This window comes from Bos mutus, chromosome 23 (assembly GCF_027580195.1).
Source record: "Bos mutus isolate GX-2022 chromosome 23, NWIPB_WYAK_1.1, whole genome shotgun sequence".
Lineage (NCBI taxonomy): Eukaryota > Metazoa > Chordata > Mammalia > Artiodactyla > Bovidae > Bos > Bos mutus.
The window spans coordinates 29,249,183-29,274,385 of record NC_091639.1 but is presented as its reverse complement, the minus strand read 5'-3'; the positions used below and the strand labels follow the sequence as shown (position 1 = coordinate 29,274,385).

Genomic DNA, 25,203 nt, shown 5'->3' with positions numbered 1-25,203 from the left:
TTACTAACGTTAGTGGACTCTGTTCACTGAAGAGTGTCGGGTATGGTAGAGGCCATGGTCTGATTCACTGAGAGTGAGTCAGAGGAGGTTGGGCTGGAGAGTGGGAGGAGCATTACTATTCAAGGTACACTTGAAAGTTTGACCAGTGTTGAAGCACAGGGCAGTACGGAGAAAACAGAGAAATACCAATGGAATAAGATATAAAAGAGGTGAAAAGAAATTATTTTTATTAGTTGGACTTGAAGAGTATTAGCAGGACAGTATTTGTGGTAGGAGATCCTAATGTTCAAGCTTTGAAGCACCTTTCCTGTGAGCACTATACTTATTCCGTGGAGGTGCTACAGGTTATTCTAAGATCTGTTAATAATACAGTTTTGACTTTAGTGCTTTAAAAAATAAATGAGTATGTCCACAGAAGATGGTTCAGAGCTGGTAAGTGAATTGCTGTTCTTTATATTTTTTAATTTAAAGTGGGATTTTGGTCCCTTTTGAAGAGTTCTCAGAGCTTGATAATAATATGTTTTAGACTTTCTGGTATAATAAGGAACAAGGAAACAGAAGTTATTCACACTTTAGCTGGTAAGTAAGTAAAAATCATTCAGCTGTTTACTCTTGTTTGGACCTAAATTTCTGAACAAATTTTTTTTTACTGGTTTAGAAAAAAATATTCAAATCATTGCACCTGGTTTTTTCTTAAATAATATGTAGTGTGACAACTTATCTTGCCTTCAAAAATGTTTGTTTTCATTTTATTTCTAGATTTCATAAGTTAAATGGCTAAGTAGACATTAAATATTTATTCATGTCTTTTTAAAACTGCTTTTAAAGAAAAGTTAATTAGCAATATGGGAAATAAGATGATGATGAGATGGATACTTTGAAAGAGTTTCAGTGATTTTTTGTTTGTTTTTAAAATATCACATTCTGATTTAGTTTTAAAATCTTATTCCACTATTTCCATAGGAAGAATTATTATTTGAATGAAATAAATGACAGTTTGATTTTATGTGACCTTTAACAGTGGATGTGTATCAAATAAACATGTAATCTTGCTTAGTTTTCTTTTCTTTAGTAATATCACTTCCATATCTTCTGATTTATACTTCTATAAAGTTGAAGGTACTAGTTTTAGGTAACACTTTTGGAAATCCTGAATGTTAAAAGTAATTGAGTGTAGTCCCCTCCTTATCCTTGGGAAAATTCCAGAAATAAGTCGTGTTTTAATTGTGCACCCTTCTGCCTGGAATGTGAATCATCCCTTTGTCCAGAGTCTCCTACCCATTAGTCACTTAGGAGTAGCCCTCTTGATTATCAGATCAGTTGTCTCAGTATCCCAGTGTTTGTGGGCGAGTAACCCTTATTTTATTTAATAATGGCCCCAAAGTGCAAGAGTAGTGATGCTGACCATTCAGATATGACAGAAATCATATGAGTGAAAAGGTGTGAAAGCTTAATAAACAAGAAAAAGTTGTGTGCTGAGGTTGCTAAGATCTACATTAAGAATGAATCTTTTCGTCTGTGAAATTGTGAAGAAGAAAAAAGGAGTTCACACTAGTTTTGCTGTCTTACCTCAGATGGAAAAGTTACTGCCACAGGAGGCGGTAAGTGCTTAGTTAGGATGCAGAAGGCATTATATCTCTTAAGTTATTTTGAAAGATAGAAACCACATTTATGTAACTTTTCATTAGAATGTATTGTTATAATTGTTTTATTATCAGTTAATCTCTTATTGTGTTGAATTTATAAATTAAACTTTATCATAGGTATATATACATGGGAAGAAACATAGTATCTGTAAGACTCAGTGTTCTCTGCGTTTTCAAGCATCCACTGGGGGGTCTCAGATTTTAATTAGCATAAGCAGAACTATAACTGTTTAGAGATTTGTTGGTTAAGTTATCTGCCTCTTTCGTCTGAGAAGTAGAACGCTCCTGCCATCTAATCTGGTTTTTATTATTCTTTGTGACCTTTGCTTCTATGTTCTAGAGGTAATTGCTTTCTATTTTCAGATCATGGTCGTTCACTGGCCATGATTAGATAATCAAATTATAAAATAGGTATATTTCAACATGATGGAGTGGTTCATGAATTTTATTGATGAACCTTTTAAGTTACCTTTTTTGATTAATGTGATTGGAATTAAGTATTCTTCTTTACCTCAGATCAAGAGTAACTATATCCTTCCCACCTTTTTAAAGCTGCTTCTTATTTGCTTATATTTTTCATCTTTTCCTTTAATTTACTACTTCCTACTCCTTACCCTACTTTCTTATCCTTACGAAAACAAGCAAGTCAATGTGTAGTACATTCTTATCTATACAGCAATCATCCACGCTGTATTTTCTTGACTGGTTTTGTATTGACATTACCTGTTGTGTAGGAGACTTCCCTTATTTGTACAGTGAGGTTTAGTTTTCTGACTTTGCTTTGTCAGTACATGATACTGTTTTAAGTGAGGGCTCATTCTTTCATTGCATCTCCTAGAGTCATTTTCAAAGTCAGTAAAGGAAGTGAAATTTGTAGGAAAGAGATGTCACAGTGTTAATATGTCAATATTTTATTTACTGGCTGATTCTCAGTCTCAGTTCAGTCGCTCAGTCGTGTCCGACTCTGCGACCCCATGGACTGCAGCACACCAGGCCTCCCTGTCCATCACCAGTTCCTGGAGTTTACTCACACTCATGTCCACTGAGTCAGTGATGCTATCCAACCACCTCATCCTCTGTCGTCCCCTTCTCCTCCCACCTTCAATCTTTCCCAGCATCAGGGTCTTTTCAAATGAGCCAGTTCTTTGCATCAGGTGGTCAAAGTATTGGAGTTTCAGCTTCAGCATCAGTCCTTCCAGTGAATATTCAGGACTAATTTCCTTTAGGATTGACTGGTTGGAGCTCCTTGCAGTCCAAGGGACTCTCAAGAGTCTTCTCCAACACCACAGTTCAAAAGCATCAATTCTTTGGCACTCAGCCCTCTTCACAGTCCAACTCTCACATCCATACATGACTACTGGAAAAACCATAGCTTTGACTAGACAGACCTTTGTTGGCAAAGTAATGTCTCTGCTTTTCAATATGCTGTCTAGGTTTGTCATAGCTTTTCTTTCAAGGAGCAAGTGTCTTTTAATTTTGTGGCTGCAGTCACCATCTGCAATAATTTTGGAGCCCCCCAAAATAAAGTCTGTCATTGTTTCCACTGTTTCCCTATCTATTTACCATGAAGTAATGGGACCAGATGCCATGATCTTAGTTTTCTGAATGCTGAGTTTTAAGTTAGCTTTTTCACTCTCATCTTTCACGCTTATCAGGAGGCTCTTTAGCTCCTCTTCACTTTCTGCCATAAGGATGGTGTCATCTGCATATCTGAGGTTACTAATATTTCTCCTGGCAATCTTGATTCCAGCTTGTGCTTCATCCAGTCCAGCATTTCTCTGATGTACTCTGCATATAAGTTAAATAAGCAGGGTGATGATATACAGCCTTGACGTATTCCTTTCCTGATTTTGAACCAGTCTGTTGTTCCATGTCCAGTTCTAACTGTTGCTTCTTGACTGGCATACAGATTTCTCAGGAGGCAGGTAAGGTGGTCTGGTATTCCCATCTCTTAAAGCATTTTCCACAGTTTGTTGTGATCCACACAGTCAAAGGCTTTGGCATAGTCAATAAAGCAGAAGTAGATGTTTTTCTGGAACTGTCTTGCTTTTTTGATGATCCAGTGGATGTTGGTAATCTGATCTCTGGTTCCTCTGTCTTTTCTAAATCCAGCTTGAACATCTGGAAGTTCACGGTTCATGTATTGTTGAAGCCTGGCTTGGAGAATTTTGAGCATTACTTTGCTAGCATGTGAGATGAGTGCAGTTGTACAGTAGTTTGAGCATTCATTGACATTGCCTTTCTTTGGGATTGGAATGAAAACTGACCTTTTCCAGTCTTGTGGCCACTACTGAGTTTTCCAAATTTGCTGGCATGTTGAGTGCAGCGCTTTTCACAGCATCAAAATAAAGGGCAGAAGGAAGAAACAGTAGAAGCCTTACTGACCCTTCATAGGTGCTCTATAAAATTGCTATTTAAGATGATAGCCAAAGAATAATTTCGAGGCACTATGTGTCCAGGAATGAGGGACTAGAGTAGAGAGAGAGAGGGAGAGAGAAGGGGGAGAGAAAGGGGAGAGAGATTGGAGAGAGACAGAGAGAGAGAGTGTGTGTGTGTGTGTATCTGGTGGTAGTAATTTGTAACAGGAAGAGGTTCCAGAGATGGAGCAGGGTGGAGCCTAAAGTGGACCTTACCTTATTTGTAATTTTGCTTAGACCCTAAAGTCACTTGGTACTTTTGATAATGGCTTAGTTGGCACTGTGTATGTGGAAGGCTGTAAACCTGAGTTTTCCATATTACTGTAGATTGTATATTTTTTTTGTTTTGCTTTCCTCCTCTCTTCGTGTCTTTTGTCTTCAGAAGATATATTATATCTAATATTCATGGGTTTGATTTCTCAGTGAGTATTGAAGGTCCTCAAAATGTTTCTAGATCTTGAGCAGTATGTTGTAAATTTATATTTTTAGAAGTGGTAGACATTGTCATTGTCTTGTATATCATACCTGTTTATATGGTTAATTTTTGTTAAAAGATAACACAAATATCTATTTAGCCTATGAACAGGATAGAATGAAGATTTAAACCCAGGATATCTGTCTCCTGTCTCACATTGGGTCAAACTGGAATTATTTTCCTAGAGGAATAAGATTTGAATATCAAGCCAGGTTCTTGGTCTCTTGTACCAGAGAGGCAACAATAGCTTTCAGAGATACGATATTTATCTTTTTAAAATGTAGGTAGCTCATGAGATGTTCAGGAGAATCCAAAATTAGTACTCTTTGGCATGTTGAGGTTATAGCTACTAGTTTTTACATAGATTTCATATTTTTATTAGTTTGAAAAATACTTACTGTGATCTGAAAACTGAAGTTTTCATATGGTGTGTCATTTATTATTAGTAGCAAATTGAAGTTGTTTTCCTTACATACATTACTAGTAAAAATGAAGCAGTCACTACAGTGTGAAATATTTTGTGTGTCTTCTATGATTTATACTTTAATAGTTTTCACAGTTTCTCATCATTTAACAGATATTCCAAAATGAAAAAATTTTCTGTTTGCAAAATGATATGCCTTGTTAAAAAAACACAAAAAAGCAAGCATCAAACATAATAATCTGAAATCCTACCAGCTAGAGTAACAACTCGTTAACATTGCAGTAGACATAAACACCTGGAGATATAGATTCTTTGTTGTGAAAAATACCTTCTGGTTAGGGATTTACTTTTTTCTTGTGGTTGGTTACTTTTAATGAACAGAAACTTAATTTTAATATTAAATGTGTGAGGCAGGAATCCAGTTTGATTCCCTGCTGCCTAAATGTGAAACAGTGCATGCACCATCTATTTTAAGATTAATATTTTCCCTCCCTTTTTGCCTGTTGTAAATCGTTTTTCTGTTTATGGATTTTGTTTCATTTATCACTGTGTCTGTTTTTGTGCCAATACACTCTGATTCGTAGTATCGTATGGTTTTTCTTTATTTCTTAAAAAAAAAAAAAAATCCCCTCACTTTCTTTTCATTGAAGTATTTTGGCTGTTCTTGGTCATTTGTTGTTCTCTACAAATTTAGAACTAGTTTATTTAATTGCTCTCCGAAATCTGACATATTTATTCAATTGCATTGTATCAATTTTAGGGGAAAAATGCTATCTTTATGATAATGAGTTTTCAACATCTGAACATGGCATGACTTCTCTTTCCTATGTCTTCTTTTATGTCTTCCAGTAAAACTTCATACTTCTTTTCATGAAGATTTACCTATCTTCTCTTAGACCTGTGACTTAGAACAGGGTTTATCAGACAACAGCCCATGAGCCAAATCTAAATACCACCTGTTTTTATAGTGTCACTGAACTGAGAATGCCAGCTAAGAGTTATATAAATAGTTGGAAAAAATGAAATGAGAAGCAGTATTTAATCACATGTGAAAATTATATGAAATTGAAATTTTAGTGTCCATAAATAACATTTTGTTGGAGCTGTAACCAAAGTGTGATATTCTTTAGATATGTGTGGGCAGAGAAAAAGGTTACAAACTGTTGATACTTTGTTTTATATAATAATCAATGTACCTGGTTTTGGTATTTTGCATTTGAGGGTTTAATTTAATGAAATACAGCTTAATTTGCCTATTTGCTGATTTCCCCTTTTGTAGGAAATTAAGAAAGAGACAGAATCCAAGGATGACAGTTTGCCCATCAGGCGGGAAAGGCACGGGAATGTAGCAAATCTCGTACAACGAATAAGCACCTATGGACTTCTGCCTGGAGGAATTCAGCCACTTCCACAAACCAAAACCATTAAGAAGAGTATGTAAATAATATTTTCTTCTTCATTTAAATCAGAATAGACGTTTGTTTTATAACTAACTGTTCATAAGTTGTATTAAGAAAAATCAACCTTTTGTAGCAGACTACAGAAACTTCCTACTTATTCTTCAGTTACTAGTTATGGGCCCATGTCGTCAGTCTTCATTTGGAAATCCAGCATGAGCTGTTCTATAGGAATTGTAAATTGAGATACAAGGCTTTGTTTTCTTGTTGATCTTACAGGCTCTGTTGGATAGTTAATCCTTTGCCTTAAATTTACTTGAATATTATTTATTAAATATTAAATGGGATGCTAAAATGTCTGTTCATCCTTAAGCAGTATAGATGCAAGCATTTGATAATACATTTTCTTTAGTGGTTAGCCATCTGAACATGGATATTCAGTTTTCCAAGGTGGTTGGCCTAGCAGAGTGCCTTTGAAGTATTTGGTGTAAATATGTTTACACCAAAGAAGAGTTTAATATAGAGGGAGAGTACCACATTTAAAATCAGACACTATTTGAATCTGTCTTATGACCTTAGATCATTTAGACTCTTGAGTTTTATTTTACTGCTGGTGAAAAAGTGGCTTAAAAAAAATAAAAAGACTAGTAATATTGCTGTTGTCAAAAACGTAGTCTTTGGAAAGACTGTTACTCAAAGAAGTACTTCAAGCCTGGGAGCAGATAGTGTTTTAACATAGTAAACCTGAGGCCCCATTAGAGATTGAATACTATGTTCAGTTTGATTTAATAAGTTATAAATGAGTATTTATCCACTATTATCTTCGATCATTCTTTTTTTTTTAAACCCACCTCCCCTCCCTCCCTCGCCACTCCCCACACCAGTCTCTTTGATATTGGGGTCCCTTGTGTTTGATGCTGGTTACTACCTTGTGTACCAGGTAGCCTAAAATATAAAGAAATTTTGTTAATATATGTTTCATAAATGTAAGATTATTTTTGATTTTTATAGTCTCATATCTTAAACCTGTTACTTTCTATGCTACTGTCTGTGAAGTTAGGGGAAATCTCTACTTTCTAGATTATATCACACTTGATTATTTTCATAAAATAAAAATAGGTTTTCATAAAAATGAACAGGTTTCATGACACAGAGACAGACCAGTTAAAAGGTACTACTTGTTGTTCTTTTCTCCCAGTGAGTGCAGTGTACAGACAATATTTAGATATCACTCACATTGCCTTCAGTCTTCTGCCCGAAGGTGGACTGTTTAGTAGTTCTGGTTGTCCTGGACTCTGAAACTGTTTGGAGATTGAGGAATAGATAACGGAGTTATTTCCGCAAGCTATACATGAATCTCTACGTAGAATTTCTGTGCACAAGGAGAATTTTAGACCCATAAAATAGTTATTTATGATCTCTGTCTGTTGTAAGATATATATACTACTTTCTTTAGCTCTACTGAGCTATAAAGGAACACACTTTTTCTTAAGTGGAGGCGAGACAAAGGACTTCAGGTTTATTTTGTCTCCTAATAGGAAAGGACACTAAACTTCACCTTCTTTGAGAACACTGTCCATTTTTCTTGTAAGAAGGAGAAACCATTATATAGTTGGTGCCAAGAGGCTTAGGCTTTTTCCTAAGGTTCCTCCATAACTTGTTTTTAAGTGCATGTGCTGCAAAGACTAAATTAGTCACTTGGTGTGCTAAGTAACATTTAAAACAGGATGCAGGTTGTTTTTGCTTTCAGATTACTTTTCCAGGAAAAGCAGCTAATTTTTTTTTAATCAGATTTTTTTTGTTACCGTTAGTTTGCATCATTTCCTTGGTTAATGAAATAGATCAGTTATTCAAAGTCGTTCATTGTAATGTTAAATAGTAGTATATACTCTTTTAATCAAGACTGTTAATATAAAAAAACCCCAAACCATTGTAAAGGTTGATAATGATAAACACTGCATTGTGAAGGTTCAGTTCAAATCTCTGCCAAGACAAGTGAATCTGCATGTGTGCTGAATTTTGACTAAGCAACCACAAGGAAAAGTTCACATAGTTAATATGATAGATACCTGGAGACTGGAATCGTTAGCTGTTTTTCTCTCCAAAGCCAAAAAACGTTGGCTTTATTTTTTTTTCTGCAAAGTCTGGTCACGAAACCATTGAAACTTTTGCTATTGCATGTAAATTAAGCATCTTCTTTAGTAAGACAGTTATTTTTAGATTGAGCACAGAAAATTTTCCAGGGCAAAGTTGATTGTAAAAAGTTGCTAAAATTATAGAATAGAACCAATTTACTCTTTTATAGCAAAAACATGTACAAATGGAATCCCTGCTGAGACCCTTGTAAAATCGGGCACAGATATAATGGTGTAGAATATTTTTACTTGGAGTAAAGAATTGATGTCTTTCAGCATCACAGTTGTATATAATGTGCAGTGTGGAATATTAGTGGATATTCCACTTTATATTTGGAAAACCTTGATACCAGATATGAATCTACTCATGGTATATTGTATTCCTTATTAGTGGGAATTCATGCTACAGAAGTGATTTTTCCATCTAGTTATTTTGAATGCAAAAGATGCATTGAGATTAATATTGATAAATCATTGGTAGTTGTATAGAAAGAAATGATGATACATTAAAAGTTGGTTGACTAGAATATAATCCACATAGTGTTTGATTCTCAGATAACATTTGGTAACATGCCTCCCAATTTTGAGTCAGTACTGAAAAAGATAAATTTCTGAATCTCATCAAAGTATGGTCACTGATGATACATCTTTGCAGCATACATGTGAAAAGGAAGGGGCATATTAGTAGTTCAGGCTCTGCTCTTTGACATTGAAATATTCTGACTTAGAAGGGGAATAAAACCTCATTCAAATGACTGCTCCCTGGCTGCAACCTTTCATATGAATGGGGTAAGGTGTTTTGATTTTTTATTTTATTCTGAAAAATTTAGTCTTACTGAGAAGTTGAAGTAATAATTGTGTGCTAAACGTGGTATATTCTTCACCTAAGCTTGCTTTGTTATATTGGCTTTATATATCTGTTGAAGACATGTTGTTAGACATGATACTTCATCCCTAAGTACATGAGTTTTTTTCTTCATGCTAGTGATGATGATAATGTTTTCTAAGATTTTGATGATCTTAAGTGTATATCTCAGCAGTATAGGTAGAATCTTGAGAAGCTTAAAATTTTCACTTACTGGCTTAATATGATTTTTTTATTGCTGAGGATAAGAAAAAATTAAAAAAATTCAGCCATGTAGCAAATGGCTCAGTCTTGATGTTTCTTTACTTTTGATGACTGCCTTTGCTTACTGGAGAAAGAAATTGATAAAAAATTTTTTTTTACATTAGAAAATGCTGTAATAAAGTTTGACGATTTACTTTCCAGAACTAAATGGAACTAAAAGTGGATCAGAACATGTAAAATATCATGTAAGAAACGAGTTGCCAGTCCAGGTTCAATGCACGATACTGGATGCTAGGGGCTAGTGCACTGGGACGACCTAGAGGGATGGTATGGGGAGGGAGGAGGGAGGAGGGTTCAGGATGGGGAACACATGTATACCTGTGGTGGATTCATTTTGATATTTGGCAAAACTAATACAATTATGTAAAGTTTAAAAATAAAATTAAAAAAAAATCTTTTTGTTGCTATCGCTGAAATTTTGGCATTCAGGCTTCTAACTTCTGAGTATGATATGCTCTTCATTTTAGCATTTGATGGAAAAAATTAAGTGTTCTTAAATGAGAAATAATATAAGAAGTACTTAAGAACTCTGTTTGATCTAAATATTTAGATCTTTTTTTTAAGAACCATGAAATACTTCCCATTTGTGATGACTTACATTTGAAAATAAAAAATATTTCGAAAAGGTTTTTCTGAAATTATTTGACATTCATGTGATGAATACTGTAATACCTGTGGGTATGAAGACCATAAGAGCAGTGTTAATGTGGACAGTCAAATCTACCAAATAAAAACTAGATATGGATAATGATTCAAAACTCACAATTTAACAGAGGAAAATGCCAAGTTACTCTAACACAAGGATGATAGTAATAATTACCTTATAGGGTTTTCAAAGTATTAACATGTTAAGTAAATATTATAAGAAATGCTCTGTAAATGTCTGTACTTGTCATTGCAGTATTTTATACTATTAAGAACCGTACTTGTTGTTGTTGTGCAGTCACTAAGTCACGTCTGACTCCTTGCCACCCCATGAACTGCAGCGCGCCAGGCTGCCCCATCTTTCACTCTTTCCCAGAGTTTGTTTAGATTCATGTCCATTGAGTTGGTGATGCCATCTAACCACCCTCTTCTGCCCTTTTCTCCTTTTGCTTTCAATCTTTCCCAGCATCAGGATCTTTTCCAATGAGTTGGCTCTTTGCTTGATGACTAGAAACATACATAATGTGCAGTTCAGATTCAAATGAAAGGGCAATTCTGTACCCAAGTCATCAAATAAAGTGTCATTAAGCTCTTCTTTATGTAGGACATATCATTCACATAAAAATTGGAGAGTATGGCATTGCAGTTAGAATTGCAGCCTTTGAAAGACCCATAAAGATAAGCAGGTCCATGGTATTTTCAGAGAATAAGGATCCGACATGACTAGGGTACATGAGTTATGGTAAAGCACTCTAATCTGTGAAGAAAGCAGCCTGATGCAGTGGGAAGGAGTTCCTGTTTCTCCTTGATACAATATGTCTTAGCAAGTTTTTATGCTCTTTTGTGTGTGAAGTATTTATGAAGGACTTGGAGTAATATTGGTACATAAAAATTTGTCACTGCCTTTGTTGTTACACTTCTTTATTTGCTTTCTTATTAATAGCTTTACTTATAAAATACTGATTTAAAGAAATACTTTATCATTAATTTCTCTGTAGTTCTAAAAAGCTGTATGGAGGTTACTTACGTTAAGAAAATACTAGTTAAAAAAATCGACTGAATGCTACATATCCTTTTATTGACAGTTTTACTCTTTAATTTCTTTTCTTTTGTGCTTAGCAAAGGTTCTGATACATTTTAGAAATTCAGTAAATATTTATTGACCAGTATGTATGGGTAGACATTGTATGTGCCATTTGAAATGTGAAGAATCTCCAAATTGCTTAACTTGTGTTGCCAACTAATAGAAAAGTTCATTATAGGCAGTCATTCTAACTGAAGAGTAAGCTGTATAAAAATACAGAATCATACAAAAAAAATTTTCTTTTTTAAATAAATGACTCACATTTTGTGGCAATGGTAGGGGCTATTTAGATATTTTTATACAATGTGGATTTTCCTTTTAAAAATGAGAAGTTCCTTTGCAAATAATTTTGCATACTATCTTGGAAAAAAAACTGGAGAATTATGTTAGTGTGAAAGACAAGACAAAAACAAAGCTTTTGATTAAAATATCACTAGGTTGTTTGAAGTTAATTGACATATGCTTAGGGGCAGAGGAGCTAATTAATACTCTTTATTAACTTTAAATTATTTAAAAAGATACTGATATTCATTAAAAAGAATCAAGTTACATCTTTTGAAGTCCTACATTATATAATCATTACTTTTCTGAATAAATGAAGCTTGTTTAAAACGCTACAGTGAAATTATTTTTGTCTTCACTTGTGTTTTTGTCAGAAAAATTATTAAATAAGATAAAATACATTTTAGATTTGTGCATTGTATCTTTTTTTTTTTAAACACAGATACTCTTGACTTAGTGCCTTAAAGTATTCCTAGATTTTGATCAAGAAGCAGTCTGAAAATCACTGGTTCGAAGGACGTGTCTGTGATAAATTTGTTATGCCAATAGTGTCTAAAGTCTGTGTTTCTAGTTTGCAAATTGGCAGTGGAAATTTTACTTTTGTATAATCAGTTGGATCTGATTTCATTTCTGAGAGCTACCTTATTTGCAGTTGGCTTGAATTCATTTTAGGAGAAGGAAGCGCTTCTAGGGTGGGGAGCCAGGTGGAAAGCCAGATGGCACAGATAACGGTGCTGTTGAGAATGCGTCCGTGTTCGGTTTTCATTCATACATACAAATCCTGTGACAGTAAACATGGTGTGTAAATAAAGCTGCTACTGTTTGTTTTAAAGGTCTTTCTTAATTTTTTTATGTGACTTCCTTTAGAGACCAAGAAGCGTCAGTGTAAAGTTCTCTTTGAATACATTCCACAAAATGAGGATGAACTGGAGCTTAAAGTGGGAGATATTATTGATATTAGTGAAGAGGTAAGGAAAACACATGTTAGAGATAAAGCAGCAATTAGAATTAATGCTCTGGATATTAGAAAAATGCTTTGTAAAAATACTAATTTTTAAAATTTATTTTGCCAGTTTTTTTTTTTTAAGATACAGATTTTAAAGTGGATCTTTAATGACCTAAAGGAAGGTTGTTTAATTGTAGAAATAAAGCTTTATTCATCCTTGCTATGCCTAATATTTGTGTACCGAATTTGTATCTTTGACTTTAAAAATAAAATAAGCTCTTTTTTTTTAAGCTAAAATTGGTGTAATCTAAGTAGCTGAGCATATAAACCTTTCTTTGATTCTGAATTCACTTTAGACACAAGCCATAAAAACAGAAGGATTTTTACCTTTTGCACAGCAGAGATGTTTGCAAGCAGAATGTAAAAGCTTTGTTTTGTTTGAATTATCACATTCAAATATTAACCCCAAAACACTTTGCCTCATTTTAATATCTTAGAATAAGATTTTAAAATATTTCAAAAATAGTTTTTCATATATCTACTTTTATCATTAAAGGAATATCAAAGTGTTATTTAGCAGCTAAAGATGCCATTTTCAGAGTATATATTTTGATATCAAGTATTGCCACCGCAGCTGATTTTGTTTGATAACGTGTAATTTATCGCTAGTTTTTGTTAAATTCCAATGTGTTTATAAAAGGCAGTTCTGGTTTATTGCTACCAGGTGGCAATAATAACAGTGTTCATCAAGCTCATATTATGCCTGACGCACCATTCTGAGTGTTTCAAACTTATTATTTCATGTAAGTTTCTGAACAACCTAAGGAGATAGGAATTTTTATCCCCATTTTACGAATGAGATGGACTCACACAAGATAAGGGACTGGCTTACCTCCTGTTGCTGCAGGACACAGCATTCCAAATTTTGTGGCAGAGAACACTGTTTTGTTAGGTTTGTTAGTTATGTGTGTCCAGAATTCAGATTGGATGGCATGTTTCTGTTCTTTGATTTATTAATAAGATCTCATTGTGGAAGGGTTGCAGAGTGCTATTGATTAATCCGTGTATGAGTAATTCAATCCACGTAGATTTAATCTACTTAAAAATTTTTTTCCCTTTTGTTTTTTCTTATAGATTTAAAGGGATTATTTTGCACCACTACCTTTGTGCCTGTTCATTTCTGTAGCTCAATTTTTCTGTGGGGGAAGTGAAAACTTAAGAGAAACTATTATTATTTTTGAGTTGTGAACTCTTTCAGGTAGAAGAAGGCTGGTGGAGTGGAACCCTGAACAACAAGTTGGGACTGTTTCCCTCCAATTTTGTGAAAGAATTAGAGGTAACAGATGATGACACTCATGAAGCCCAGGAAGATTCAGGTAGACTATTTTAAAAATTTGAATAGATTTAAACAAATTTTGTATATGACTAGTGTTCATTTTGTATATTTTTAGTCTCTCGTCTTTTTGAACTATGAGCTTTAGTTTATCTACTTTTAAAAAAAGCAATTTATGACAAGGACTTAAAGTGAAAATGTTAGTCGCTCAGTCGTGTCTGACTCTTTGCAACCCCATGGACTGTACCCGCCAGGCTCCTCTGTCCATGGGGTTCTCCAGGCAAAAGTGGGTAGCTATTCCCTTCTAGGTAATTTACTATTTTTCTTTCTGATGTCTGCTTCAACCCAAAGTAAACTTATACTACCCTTATTATGAAACGATACTGCTTATGTTACCTGATTTCTTCCCACTGAAGGTCTACTTATATACAGTTGTGATCAGAGTTTGCAAACGGCCTACTTCTGAAATATTAGGAGTTTAAAAGACTCTTCCTCTGATCTTCTGTATCACTTAATAGAGTTTGTTTTCCATGTGCAGCCAGAATGTAATTTAATTATTTTGTGACCTTGTCATTTAGAGACCATTCAAAAGTATAATCAAAAAAGCTTTATCCCCAAACTTGGAATTGCATCTGTGAACTGCTGAGGGATTTAGGAGAGATTTTTTTTTTTTAAGAGATATTAAATTCATAAGTGGTGGCATAGGGATAAGTAGATATTTTTCTTTATAGAAAAGTATGTAATGAAAATGTTCAGGAATTCACATTTGTACATTCGTGTTATTTGGCAGTTTTATAATGGTTACATAGATTCATAAAAATGAGGTATAGACATACAACCTTAAGGTTGTTGATATTGCTTTTTTATTTCAAAGACAGTGTAGAGTCAAGATACGAAGACTATTGTTTTAGTCCATTAGAGCTGCTGTAACAAAATACCACAATCTAGGTAGCATTCAAAACAACAGAGATTTATTTTTCACAGTTCTGGAAACTGGGAAGTCCAAGATCGAGGCTCCTTTCTGGTGCATAGTTGCTGACTTCTCACTTTGTCCTCACAAGTTGGAAGAGGCAGGGGAGCTATCTGGAGCCTCTTTGTAAGGCACTAATCGCATTCGTGAGGGCTCTGCCCTCATGACCTAATCACCTCTCTGAAGGCCCACCTCTTCATTTGGGGAGCTAGGATTTCAACATAGGAATGTTGGAGGGACAGTTACTACTTTGCACCCTGTCCCCTGAATTACTTCAGGCACATATTGGTATTAAGTGTCATAGATATTGTATCTATTGATGTTTATTTTTAATGTTAGAATTTAGTGTGAAAAAAAAAAAAAGAATTTAGTGTGAATTAAAGTGTGTAGTGAAATAGTCTTTATGATGCCATATAAACTGAGCCCTTAAAATATTGTATGAAATTCAAAGTCCATAAGGGATCAGTAGCAAAAGAAAATCGAATTTAAATTTGGATGTAGTTCATTACTTCATAATTATAATACTTTGGGCATTTCCTTGCACTATTCAGCCTTATTTGAATTTTAGTAACCTTGCAGAATCATATCTGTTAAAAATGTACTTCCTTGCTTGCTTAACCCCTTTACAATAACAGTGCATTCTAAATGTGGAGCTTTGTGATTATGGGGTGGGAAGTCAGTGGTTGAAGTACACTGTAATTTCCCTTTTTTTAAAACTCAAATTTTCAGGCAGAAAGATTTTGCATATTGATGTAAGTACCAAGAAGTGAGCACTTTATAGGATCTTTAGAACTTTACTGAAGACATGATGTCCTTTGAGTTTTAATTTAAGCATTTGGTATCTTACACATTGGGTCTTAGAGAATGAAATATAACATCTTCTGTGTTAACTGATGTTTTGACAGTCTTCTTCAGTCAGTAAAATAGCATCTATTTCAGATAACTGTTACAGGAATTACCAACTGTACATTATAAAATTTTTGTTTTGTTTTGTTTGTAGTATTGGAATGCCATATCCACTGCATTTATTTTACATAGCTTCTTCTTACACTCCTTCTTTTAATAGATAGAATGAAGTATATGGGATGTGTTGTGGTTTGACCAGTTAAACTCTGGCTATTACTGCTAAGAAGATAATTCTGACTCTAGACAGTAGGTAGACAGTATTACCTGAGCTTTTATGAATAATTTATTTTCATGCCCTCTGTTTTCATTGAAGAACTGTGGAATAAAAGGTATAAGAAAGCCCCTTTTTATATTTTTTAATAGGAACATGGTAAATTTATAATCTATTCTATTACTTAGTGGTTTCTATATAAAAACCTCAAGATTAATATCTTTTTAGTAGTCAATTTCAGGAAAAGCTTTGCTTTTCTAGGGAAGTGTTATATTTCAGTTTTTATAATAAAGTGACTGCCCTTTCATTTTGTCGAATATTCTTAGCCTTTGTTGTTTAGAGTGTCCTTTTGCCTTGCCTGTAAAACTGTCTTTTCATGTACTTTCACCCCTGTGAGAAATATGAGCAGTGGTATATGGGTTTGATGGCATTTCCCTGGATCCAGTGTATTCCCAAATCTGAAATTTAAAAATGGAAGTGAGTAAAGGGAAATTCTAAATATAAACATTATTATTTAACTAAGTCAGCATTGATGTATTTGTTCGTTCAGTACATTGAATGCTCACTGAGCATATCGTGCACGTTTACCGTTTGTGTCTTGTGTCATCTTTGTAAAGGAGCTGTAAATTTTGATGTACTCTTCTTAAGAAACTGATATACTGTGATTTCCTGCATTTCTGATTGGCCTTTTATGAATTAGAAATACCTAAAATTGTTCTTAAATATAGGAAAAAAAATCAGTATAAAGTGCTTAGGATAGTTTTACTACTCAGCAATTTTATTTTTATTCTACCATTTTTTTATTAGGAGGTATAGGATATAAATCCTGTGGAAGTGGAATGTCAAGGCTTTTGTGATTTTAGGTGTCATTCTTTAACAACCAGTTATCCTTTCAGAAACTGCTCTGACTGGGCCTACCTCACCTTTACCCTTCTCTCTGGGGAACGGGACTGAAACTGCACCTGCATCAGTTACCCAGCCAAAGAAAATCCGAGGAATTGGATTTGGAGATATTTTTAAAGAAGGCTCTGTGAAACTGAGAACAAGAACATCCAGTAGTGAAACAGAGGAGAAAAAACCAGAGAAGGTAGTAGTGATGTGCTTTCCTTAGATTAACCCTCTTCATTCTCTCATTAAGCAGTTTTAAAAATGTCACAATTAGTTTGCAATTCTGCTTCCTTTTTTTTTTTTGAGATTGCTGGTGATAGGTTATGAATGAGAAACTGTGAGAAACTTTTTAAGCTTAAGTGACTTCCTTTAATGTTTACATTTGATTCTTATAAAATTGGATGGGGGGTAAATTTAACACAAATTTTTCTTAGTGGAAATTTTTAAGTTTTTAGTTATTATAATGTAAAAATATAAAAGCAAATACATTTTTGTTTTCCTTTTAAAGCTAAAATTATGTTTTGCCTTTCAGTTTGAAGTAGCCCTTAAATGGGCCATTTTAAAATGAATTCACAGTGAGATATTAAGTTAAGTTAGGCCTTGCTTAATTTTTCTCTGGATTGTTTTTTTTTGGATTGTTAATAGTGGTGAAATCTACTAATCATTAGCCCTAGATGTATGGAGAACTTTATTTTTTACTAGCATTTCACTGGCATTGTGAAATAAAGAGAATGTACCATCTATTAAGAGATTTTAAAATAAATCATTAAATTTTTACTTTGGGGGGGAAATAGCTACAGTCTTTAGGATGTTTACTTCAGGTCTTGTTTCTGGTGTTAACACCTTGGAGATTAGTTTGAGTACTTAACTTCAGGAGGCTTGTCCCTTGACTTTTAAAGTATTGTTTCCCTTCTGGTTCTCCTTTGTTGTGTCTTATTTAACTCATAATATTTGAAAATGTTTTAGTGTTTACTTGTCTTTTTTAGTTACATTTCACTATTAAGACTGTTTTGGTTGGTGAAATATATTCTGAAGTTTTCTCCTAAAATGGTTAGTTTCAACTTTTTTTTTTCCTTCCTTTCCCAGCCTGTTACATATTTTCCTATATAATAATAAGTTAGGTTCTGGAAAGAGAGCTTACACTTTCTCCTCTGCCCTCTCCTAGCTGTGTGACTGTCTGACATTAGGATTATGGGCCTAATTCATTCTTGGTTTTAAAGGTACAGATTAGAATTCTTTTTGGGATGGTGCTATATAGTCCTGTAACAGCTAGGAATGTCTAGAAGCACTGTCTGTATTATGAGGGATATTAGGCTAGATGATCTGGGGTCCCTTTTTAACTCTAAAGCTTATGGTTATGTTGAATAACTTTATCTGATTGTTGATTACACTGGTAATCTTTTGTTTGCCTTTTTTTTTTTAATTTCTGGCTATGCTAGGATGATTATTGATTGATTATTGATTACACTGGTAATCTTTTCTTTGCCTTTTTTTTTTAATTTCTGGCTATGCTAGGATGATTATTGATTGATTGATTATTGATTACACTGGTAATCTTTTCTTTGCCATTTTTTTAAAATTTCTGGCTATGCTAGGTCTTCATTGATGTGTGGGCTTTTTGCTACTGGGGGTGAACAGGGGCTGCTCTCTAGTTGTGGTGCACAGGCTTCTCGTTGTAGTGGCTTCTCTTGTTGCAGAGCACAGGCTTGAGGAGCACAGGCTTCAGAAGTTAGAACACGTGGGCTCCGTCGTTGTGGCGCACGGGCTTAGTTGCTCCATGGCATGTGGGATCTTCCCGGACCAGGGATTGAACCCGTATCCCCTGCATTGGCAGGCGAATTCTTCAACAGTGAACCACCAAGGAAGCCCCTCCTTTGCCACTGATAATGTTCAGTAAAGAGTTGTTGTAAGTGAGGGTATTCTCAGGATTACCATGTAAGATGGCCTTCCAAGACTTGATTTGATCACTGACCTAGGAATTGATAAAGTAGGGAGCACATGTGTGTTTGTAGGCAACACCAGATTGGAAGATATAATGGAGAAAAATTAGGAGAAATTAAAGTGAGTATTTTAAAAGATAAATAGAACGTACAATGATATTACCAGTTAGCAGTATGCTCAGATTTTTAACTAATGAAATCTAAGGTCAAATGTAGTGTTACTTCTGAGGAGAGAACTTAAGGAAACACTAAGACATGATGAAAGGCTTACTGTAGTTGATTACAATGGAAAATTGTCCACTAGACTATATAGTTACAAGGGTTGTAACATTACCTAAATGTTTTCATTCTGATAGCAGCATTGAAGTAAGTATAAAGACTTTCTTTTCTTCTCTGATGGTAAGGAAGTTCAGTTCTGTCGTTTAAGAGCCCTCCTTCTGGAGTTGAATTTTGAAGGTTCAAATCTGGGCTGCACTGCTAAATTATTTTTATTGTAGTCAAGTTATTTAACTGCTTTCTAACTTATAAAAAGGGTGACTGATAGTGCCTACTTTATTCTGATTGTTCTGAGGATTAAATTGCAAGGCGTGTAAAGTGCTTATTAGCTTAGAGATTGGTACATGGTACATTTTCAAATGCTGTTTTTATTTGTTTTGGAGGTTCTAAAATCATAGCATTTTGGGTATCAGAGTATGTTTGTTATCCTTAAGACAGCATTTTAAAACTAGAAGTTCTAGACTATCATTTAAATAGCTTTTCAGATATTTATCATTTTCATGGCAGAGTTTTCAGTTATATTACTAATCTGGCTATAAGTACTGTTAGGGAAAGCTAGATAATTGTTAATGGAAATTTTGTTTAACCTTATTAGCTTTGTTATAACTTAAAGTAGACGATACTGTCCTTTCTATTCTAGCCTTTAATCACACCGTCACTAGGATCCAAAACTCAGAGTGTGGAGATAACAAAAACAGACACTGAAGGTAAACTTAAAGGTAAGTTTTTTAATGAAATGTTCATGTTGAGTGAAGCATGCTCAAATATATTATTAGATTTGTTGAAGACACTTGTTACATTGTACTACTTCATCAGAGTATTAAATCCTCCTAGATGTGAACATCATGAGGTCAGAGATTTTTGGAGGTTTTATTCATTGATATATCCAGTACAGTTAGAACTGTGCGTGGAACAGGTAGGCACATAGTAACTGTTTGAATGAATGATTAATGAAACTTGTTATTTAATTCAGCATGAAGTAAATTGGCTAAAATTATTGAAACCATCTCTAAAAGCTTCTAGTATTCATTTCTTAAGACAAAATGGAGGCTTAATAAGTATTTGTTGAAAGAAGTAATTTATATGTAAACTTTATTTACGTTTTTCATTTTAGCTAAGGAATACTGTAGAACGCTATTTGCCTATGAAGGTACTAATGAAGATGAACTGACTTTTAAAGAGGGGGAGATAATACAGTTGATAAGTAAGGTAAGACACTTCGCAAGTTTTTCAGTGAGTAACTTAATGTATTCATAGAAATATTTTTTCAGTAGTCTTGCATTCACACTAGAAGGTAAACTATGAAAGACCTGGGACTTTGTCATATTTATTGTTGTGACCTGAGAACCTGGCATATAGTAAGTGAGCAGAAAGGTTTTTTTTAAGCAAATGTTTATTGTCTATTGTTATAACTGATGTATTGGAAATTATTTTTACCCTCATATTGTGGGGAAATATATTTTTTTAGTAGGATCTCAAAGTCTGCTTTAGGTCTTTATTTTTTCTTTATAAAAATAATGGAATTCAGTGTTTTCTTATTTTGTTGCTAACTTTTTTTCTTATTTAGACATAACCATTATTTTTATTCTTCATTTTGCGGTTTAGGAGACTGGAGAAACTGGCTGGTGGAAGGGTGAACTGAATGGTAAAGAAGGAGTATTTCCAGACAATTTTGCTGTTCAGATAAATGAACTGGATAAGGACTTTCCTGTAAGCTTTTCTTTTTTAGTGATGATGATAAGTTAAAAAACCTTTTACCAGTGTTTCTTAAAAAAACAAGTTTTTACATAGTTACTGAGTAGTTTTCCAGGAATTTCAGATTTATATAATCAGGTAAAAATTATTTGAATTATGGTGAAACAAAACAGTGTATCACGTCTGTGTTTTGTTCCTGTTTTTCTTTTCCTTTGACTAAAAATTAACTTAGACTTTATTACTTTATTATGATTAAAAGAAAAAAGACTGGCTGTACTATTCAGACAAGTTAGCACTTGACTGTAAGTCATTATATTTAATTTTGTGGAAAATTTTTATTTTAAGGTACTGTTGGTTACTGTTACTGTGTCACTGCATTTCTGGGACAGTGAGAAGGCTTTATTTAGCCTCCTTACAGGATTTAATGTATTGATCTCACTTCTCACAATGAATAATGTGAGACTGAGTCAATGATCTTTTAGTTTTATACAGTTTGATCCCTCTTTTTTGCCTATGGAGGGATTAATGAATTTTTAAACAAGAGGAAAAGATTTACACAGAGAGCTGGCAAACCCCAGCAAGGCAGTAAGCCATATTTAATTTAAGCCAGTGCAGAAATCTCTAACCTTTGCAGTCTTTTATTTAAAGTAAATTACAAAAGGATAATGTATGAAAGCTTACACTGTCTGAGATTCTTCCTTTGCTAAATTTCATTCATTATTAATTCAACAGGCTTCAGGTGTGCTTTATTTTTACACACTTTATACTCTTGTTAATGAGCTCATTTTCTTTTTTTGGCTTTTATTAGATGTTCATGGAGTATTGATTATCAGTTATTTTTAATTTGGAAAAACCAAATTCACAAACTTAGAAATGTGTTTCAAGTTTTTTAAGGCAAAAATGAATGAATGCTTCTAAACCCAAGAGAATTTTAATAAATTAAAAAATAGACCTTTGCCTTTTTGTTCTTTTTGAGAGTCCTGAATAATCAAAAGTGAAAGCTCTCTGTATTTATTAGGTATTCCTCTTCTTTTAAAATAAAGTATCTTTCTTTCCCTGCCAGGTAAAGAGAGGTAAAATGGTGCATAGGAATCTTAAAATAGGAGAGAGAAAGAAGAATGTTTCTGCTCATCATTAAGCTTTTTTAAATTCATCTAAGTCAGTGATAATTTTTGAAGTATTTGAATTTTGATCAAAGAGGCATTTGTTCTAATAGGATAAATTTTTTGTCTGTAATCTTTTGTGGAGTTGCTTGAATCTTACCATTTTATAATTTCTAGCAGGGATGGGGTAAGGAGAGGTATTTATGTAACTTAGATTATTTATGATCAGAATTTAACTATAAATATTTAATATGTAAGTGTTTTACTGTTTTCACAATTATTATTTTAATAGAAACCAAAGAAACCACCACCACCTGCTAAGGGTCCAAGTAAGTAAGAAACAGATTATTCAGTTTTCTGTTTTTTATAGTTTTAAGTTCTAAAATGATGAAATTGGGTCTTCTGTAAATCATTTATTTTTGGTAGCAAAAATTAAATGCTATGACACTATATATAATTTTTTAAAATCTATGAAAATTGAGTGTTCATGTGTATTAATATGTCAGTATTTTTTAAAAGTATAAACCATATAAAATTGGGATTTTGAAAATAATTTGGATATTTTATGACATTTTGAGTTAAGAAAATTGACTAAGCTTAAATCTTAAATATTTACCTAGCTGATAAGTTTTCAGATGCAATCCATTTTTCAGTGTCACAAACAAGTACTGATTTATTTATATATTCTTCAAAGAGTGTGATAATGCTTAAGCAATCTGGAAGAGTTTTGTTTTTCCTTTTTAAACAGTTGCATAAATGATGAGTACCTAGAAGTGTTTTCCAGAGTTAATGTTTTATAATCTGACTCTACTTTTTTAAATTCTAACCCATAATTTCTGATTTTTAAGATGTGCAGTCCAGTTTTTTTTTCCTTGAAAGATTTGCTTTTTTTTTGAGTAACACAAGTCCTTCCCTCCTCCATAATTTCAGCTTTGTGTTTGCTAACCTTATCTCAGAGCAAGGATACCTTAAAGGTAATTTTCGATAGAAGCTGGCATTGGAGAGTTTTTAACCACTAGTCATACTGGGCTTTTAAAATTAATTAAAATTAAATAAAATGTAAAAGTTAATTCCATAGTTGCAGTAGCAGCATTTCAGGTCTCAGTCAGTGGTCAGTATTGGACCATACAAAAACAGAGTATTTCCATCAGTACAGGAAGTTCTCCTGAGCAGTGGTGTTGCAGAGGATGTGAATGCCTTCCCTTGATAGAGTAGGAGCTCAGCCATAGTGCTGTCCCTTACTCAAGGGGACAGTGGCAGGTTCAGGGTCAGATACAGAGTGATTGCAGTGTACTGCTCATTCTGGTAAACCGTGTTTTCATCTTACATTATTTTTTTAACTTTTGCTTTTAGTAGTATAATTATCTTTGTGCTCTAAAACTATCTTTTTTTTAAAGTATTAACTTTATTCCCCCTTTTAGTTTCAAAGCCTGAGCTGGTAGGTACCGAGAAGAAGTATTTTCCCACAAAGCATGAGGAAAAAGGTGAGGTGATTTCTTCCAGTATCAGAAAAATAATTATTATTTATCAGTGTAGAGAAAAATGTATCTCCACATTGAGTCACTGACACTGATTTTTAACAAGTGTTCATTATGTATTATGAAATTCTTGGAGTTTTCTGGAAGGAGTTTGTGCAGATCAATAGGAAATTAAGATTTTACTCAAACTGATACCAATTTACATTCATGAGAAAGTTATACCATCACTTCAGTAAGGATATAGCATTTAATCAGTTATTTCTAATAATGTGTGAGAAAACCAAATATTAAACAGTTATACTTATTATTTTCATAGTGTCCCAGTTGAAATATATTAAAAATTTTTTCTTAGGTATAAGAGTGAGGTCTTAACCTAAAACATGGAAGTGATTTATTATGTATTGTTTGATTTTCACTGTGTATATTTATCATGTAAACTTGGAAAGGTATTCCAAAATATGTATTTTGTTTGAAAACGTCACATGTTTTGTTACTGTTAATACCTGCTTCTTGTACACAAGATCTGCAGTGGTGTATCTAGCAGAGTAGGTTATAGACACTTGCAAAGACTTGTCACTGTTGCAGAATACTTTGTATCTACTGCCAGTGTTGATTCTCCTTCCTGTTCTTGTCTCTTGCTTAAAGTGTTAATGTATTCTCTTAATGATTTCTCTTATTTCAGTCCCTAGTCTGGCTTCTATTTCACATTGTTACCAGATTAATTTTTTAAAGTTTTTGGTTTTTTTTTTTAATTTATTTAGAAGTTTCAGAACCACAGCAGAGTTGAGCAGAAAGCACAGAGTTCCCGCATCCTCCCTGCCCTAGGCATGCACGGCCTTCCCCTCCATCAGTGCACCCCACAGTGGTTCACTTGTTACAGGCAGTGCACCTCCACTCACAGCATCGGCCAAAGTCCATGGTTTACACTGGGGGGTCACCTCTGGCATTGGACAGCTTATGAGTTTGGACAAATGTATATCTGTGCTGTCAGACAGAATAGTCTCTTACCTCTCGAAAATTCCTGTGTTCTGTGCTTTAGGTCCCTCCCTTCCTCCAACCCCTGAGGCTGCCCATCTGTTAATTTTCTCCCTCGTTTTGTGGTTTTCAAAATGTCATATAGTTGGACTCATACACTACATAGCTTTTTCACATTGTCTTCACTTTGTAATATTCATTTAGGGTTTATCGATGTCCTTTCATGGCTTAATAGCTCAATTCTTTTCAGTGTTGATTAATATTCCAGTGTCTGGATGTACCACAGTTTATCCATTCACCTACTGAAGTTGGTTTCAGGTTTTGGCAGTTATGAACAATGCTGCTTTAAAACTTGTGCCATCTTTTTGTGTGTCCATAAGTTTTCAGTTCACCTGGGTAAATACCATGGGGTGTAATTGCTTGTTCATATGGTAAGAGCATGTTTAGTTTTGTAAGAAATTGTTAAATTGTCTTTCGTGGCGTCTGCACCATTTTGCATTCCCACCAACAATGAATGAGAGTTCCTGTTGCTCCACATCCTGGTCTGTATTTAGTGTTGTTAGGAAATGATCCCAGATGACATTTTTGGTATTATCTTCTACTTTATTCACTAAATGTAGCAACCACACTCTTGACTCTGAATGTCATACACCTTCATAGCTTTATCTCTTTCTCACGGTCTGGGCTTACCATGGAAAGTTTTTATATCCTCAACTCTCCTCCTCCTTTTTTTACATTTGAGATTTTTAAATTTAGATGCAAAGATATTTCTTGATTAGTCTTGTGATATACCTATTGTTAGGTCCACATCTTGGATCAGTTTATTTTGGTACTTGGTTATAATATCT

The 25,203-nt window shown here is 33.9% G+C and overlaps 1 protein-coding gene across 1 annotated transcript in view; it reads left to right on the top strand.

Annotated features, from left to right (window-relative positions):
- CD2AP (CD2 associated protein) overlaps positions 1-25,203 on the top strand; it is an 85,955-nt gene that overhangs the window by 38,385 nt on the left and 22,367 nt on the right. The window contains exons 3-11 of the mRNA XM_070361326.1: positions 6,242-6,395; positions 12,502-12,602; positions 13,839-13,956; positions 16,897-17,087; positions 19,745-19,823; positions 20,219-20,313; positions 20,710-20,814; positions 22,195-22,231; positions 23,324-23,386. Of these exons, the coding sequence (XP_070217427.1) occupies positions 6,242-6,395; positions 12,502-12,602; positions 13,839-13,956; positions 16,897-17,087; positions 19,745-19,823; positions 20,219-20,313; positions 20,710-20,814; positions 22,195-22,231; positions 23,324-23,386 (943 nt within the window). The remainder of the gene's footprint in view (positions 1-6,241; positions 6,396-12,501; positions 12,603-13,838; positions 13,957-16,896; positions 17,088-19,744; positions 19,824-20,218; positions 20,314-20,709; positions 20,815-22,194; positions 22,232-23,323; positions 23,387-25,203) is intronic.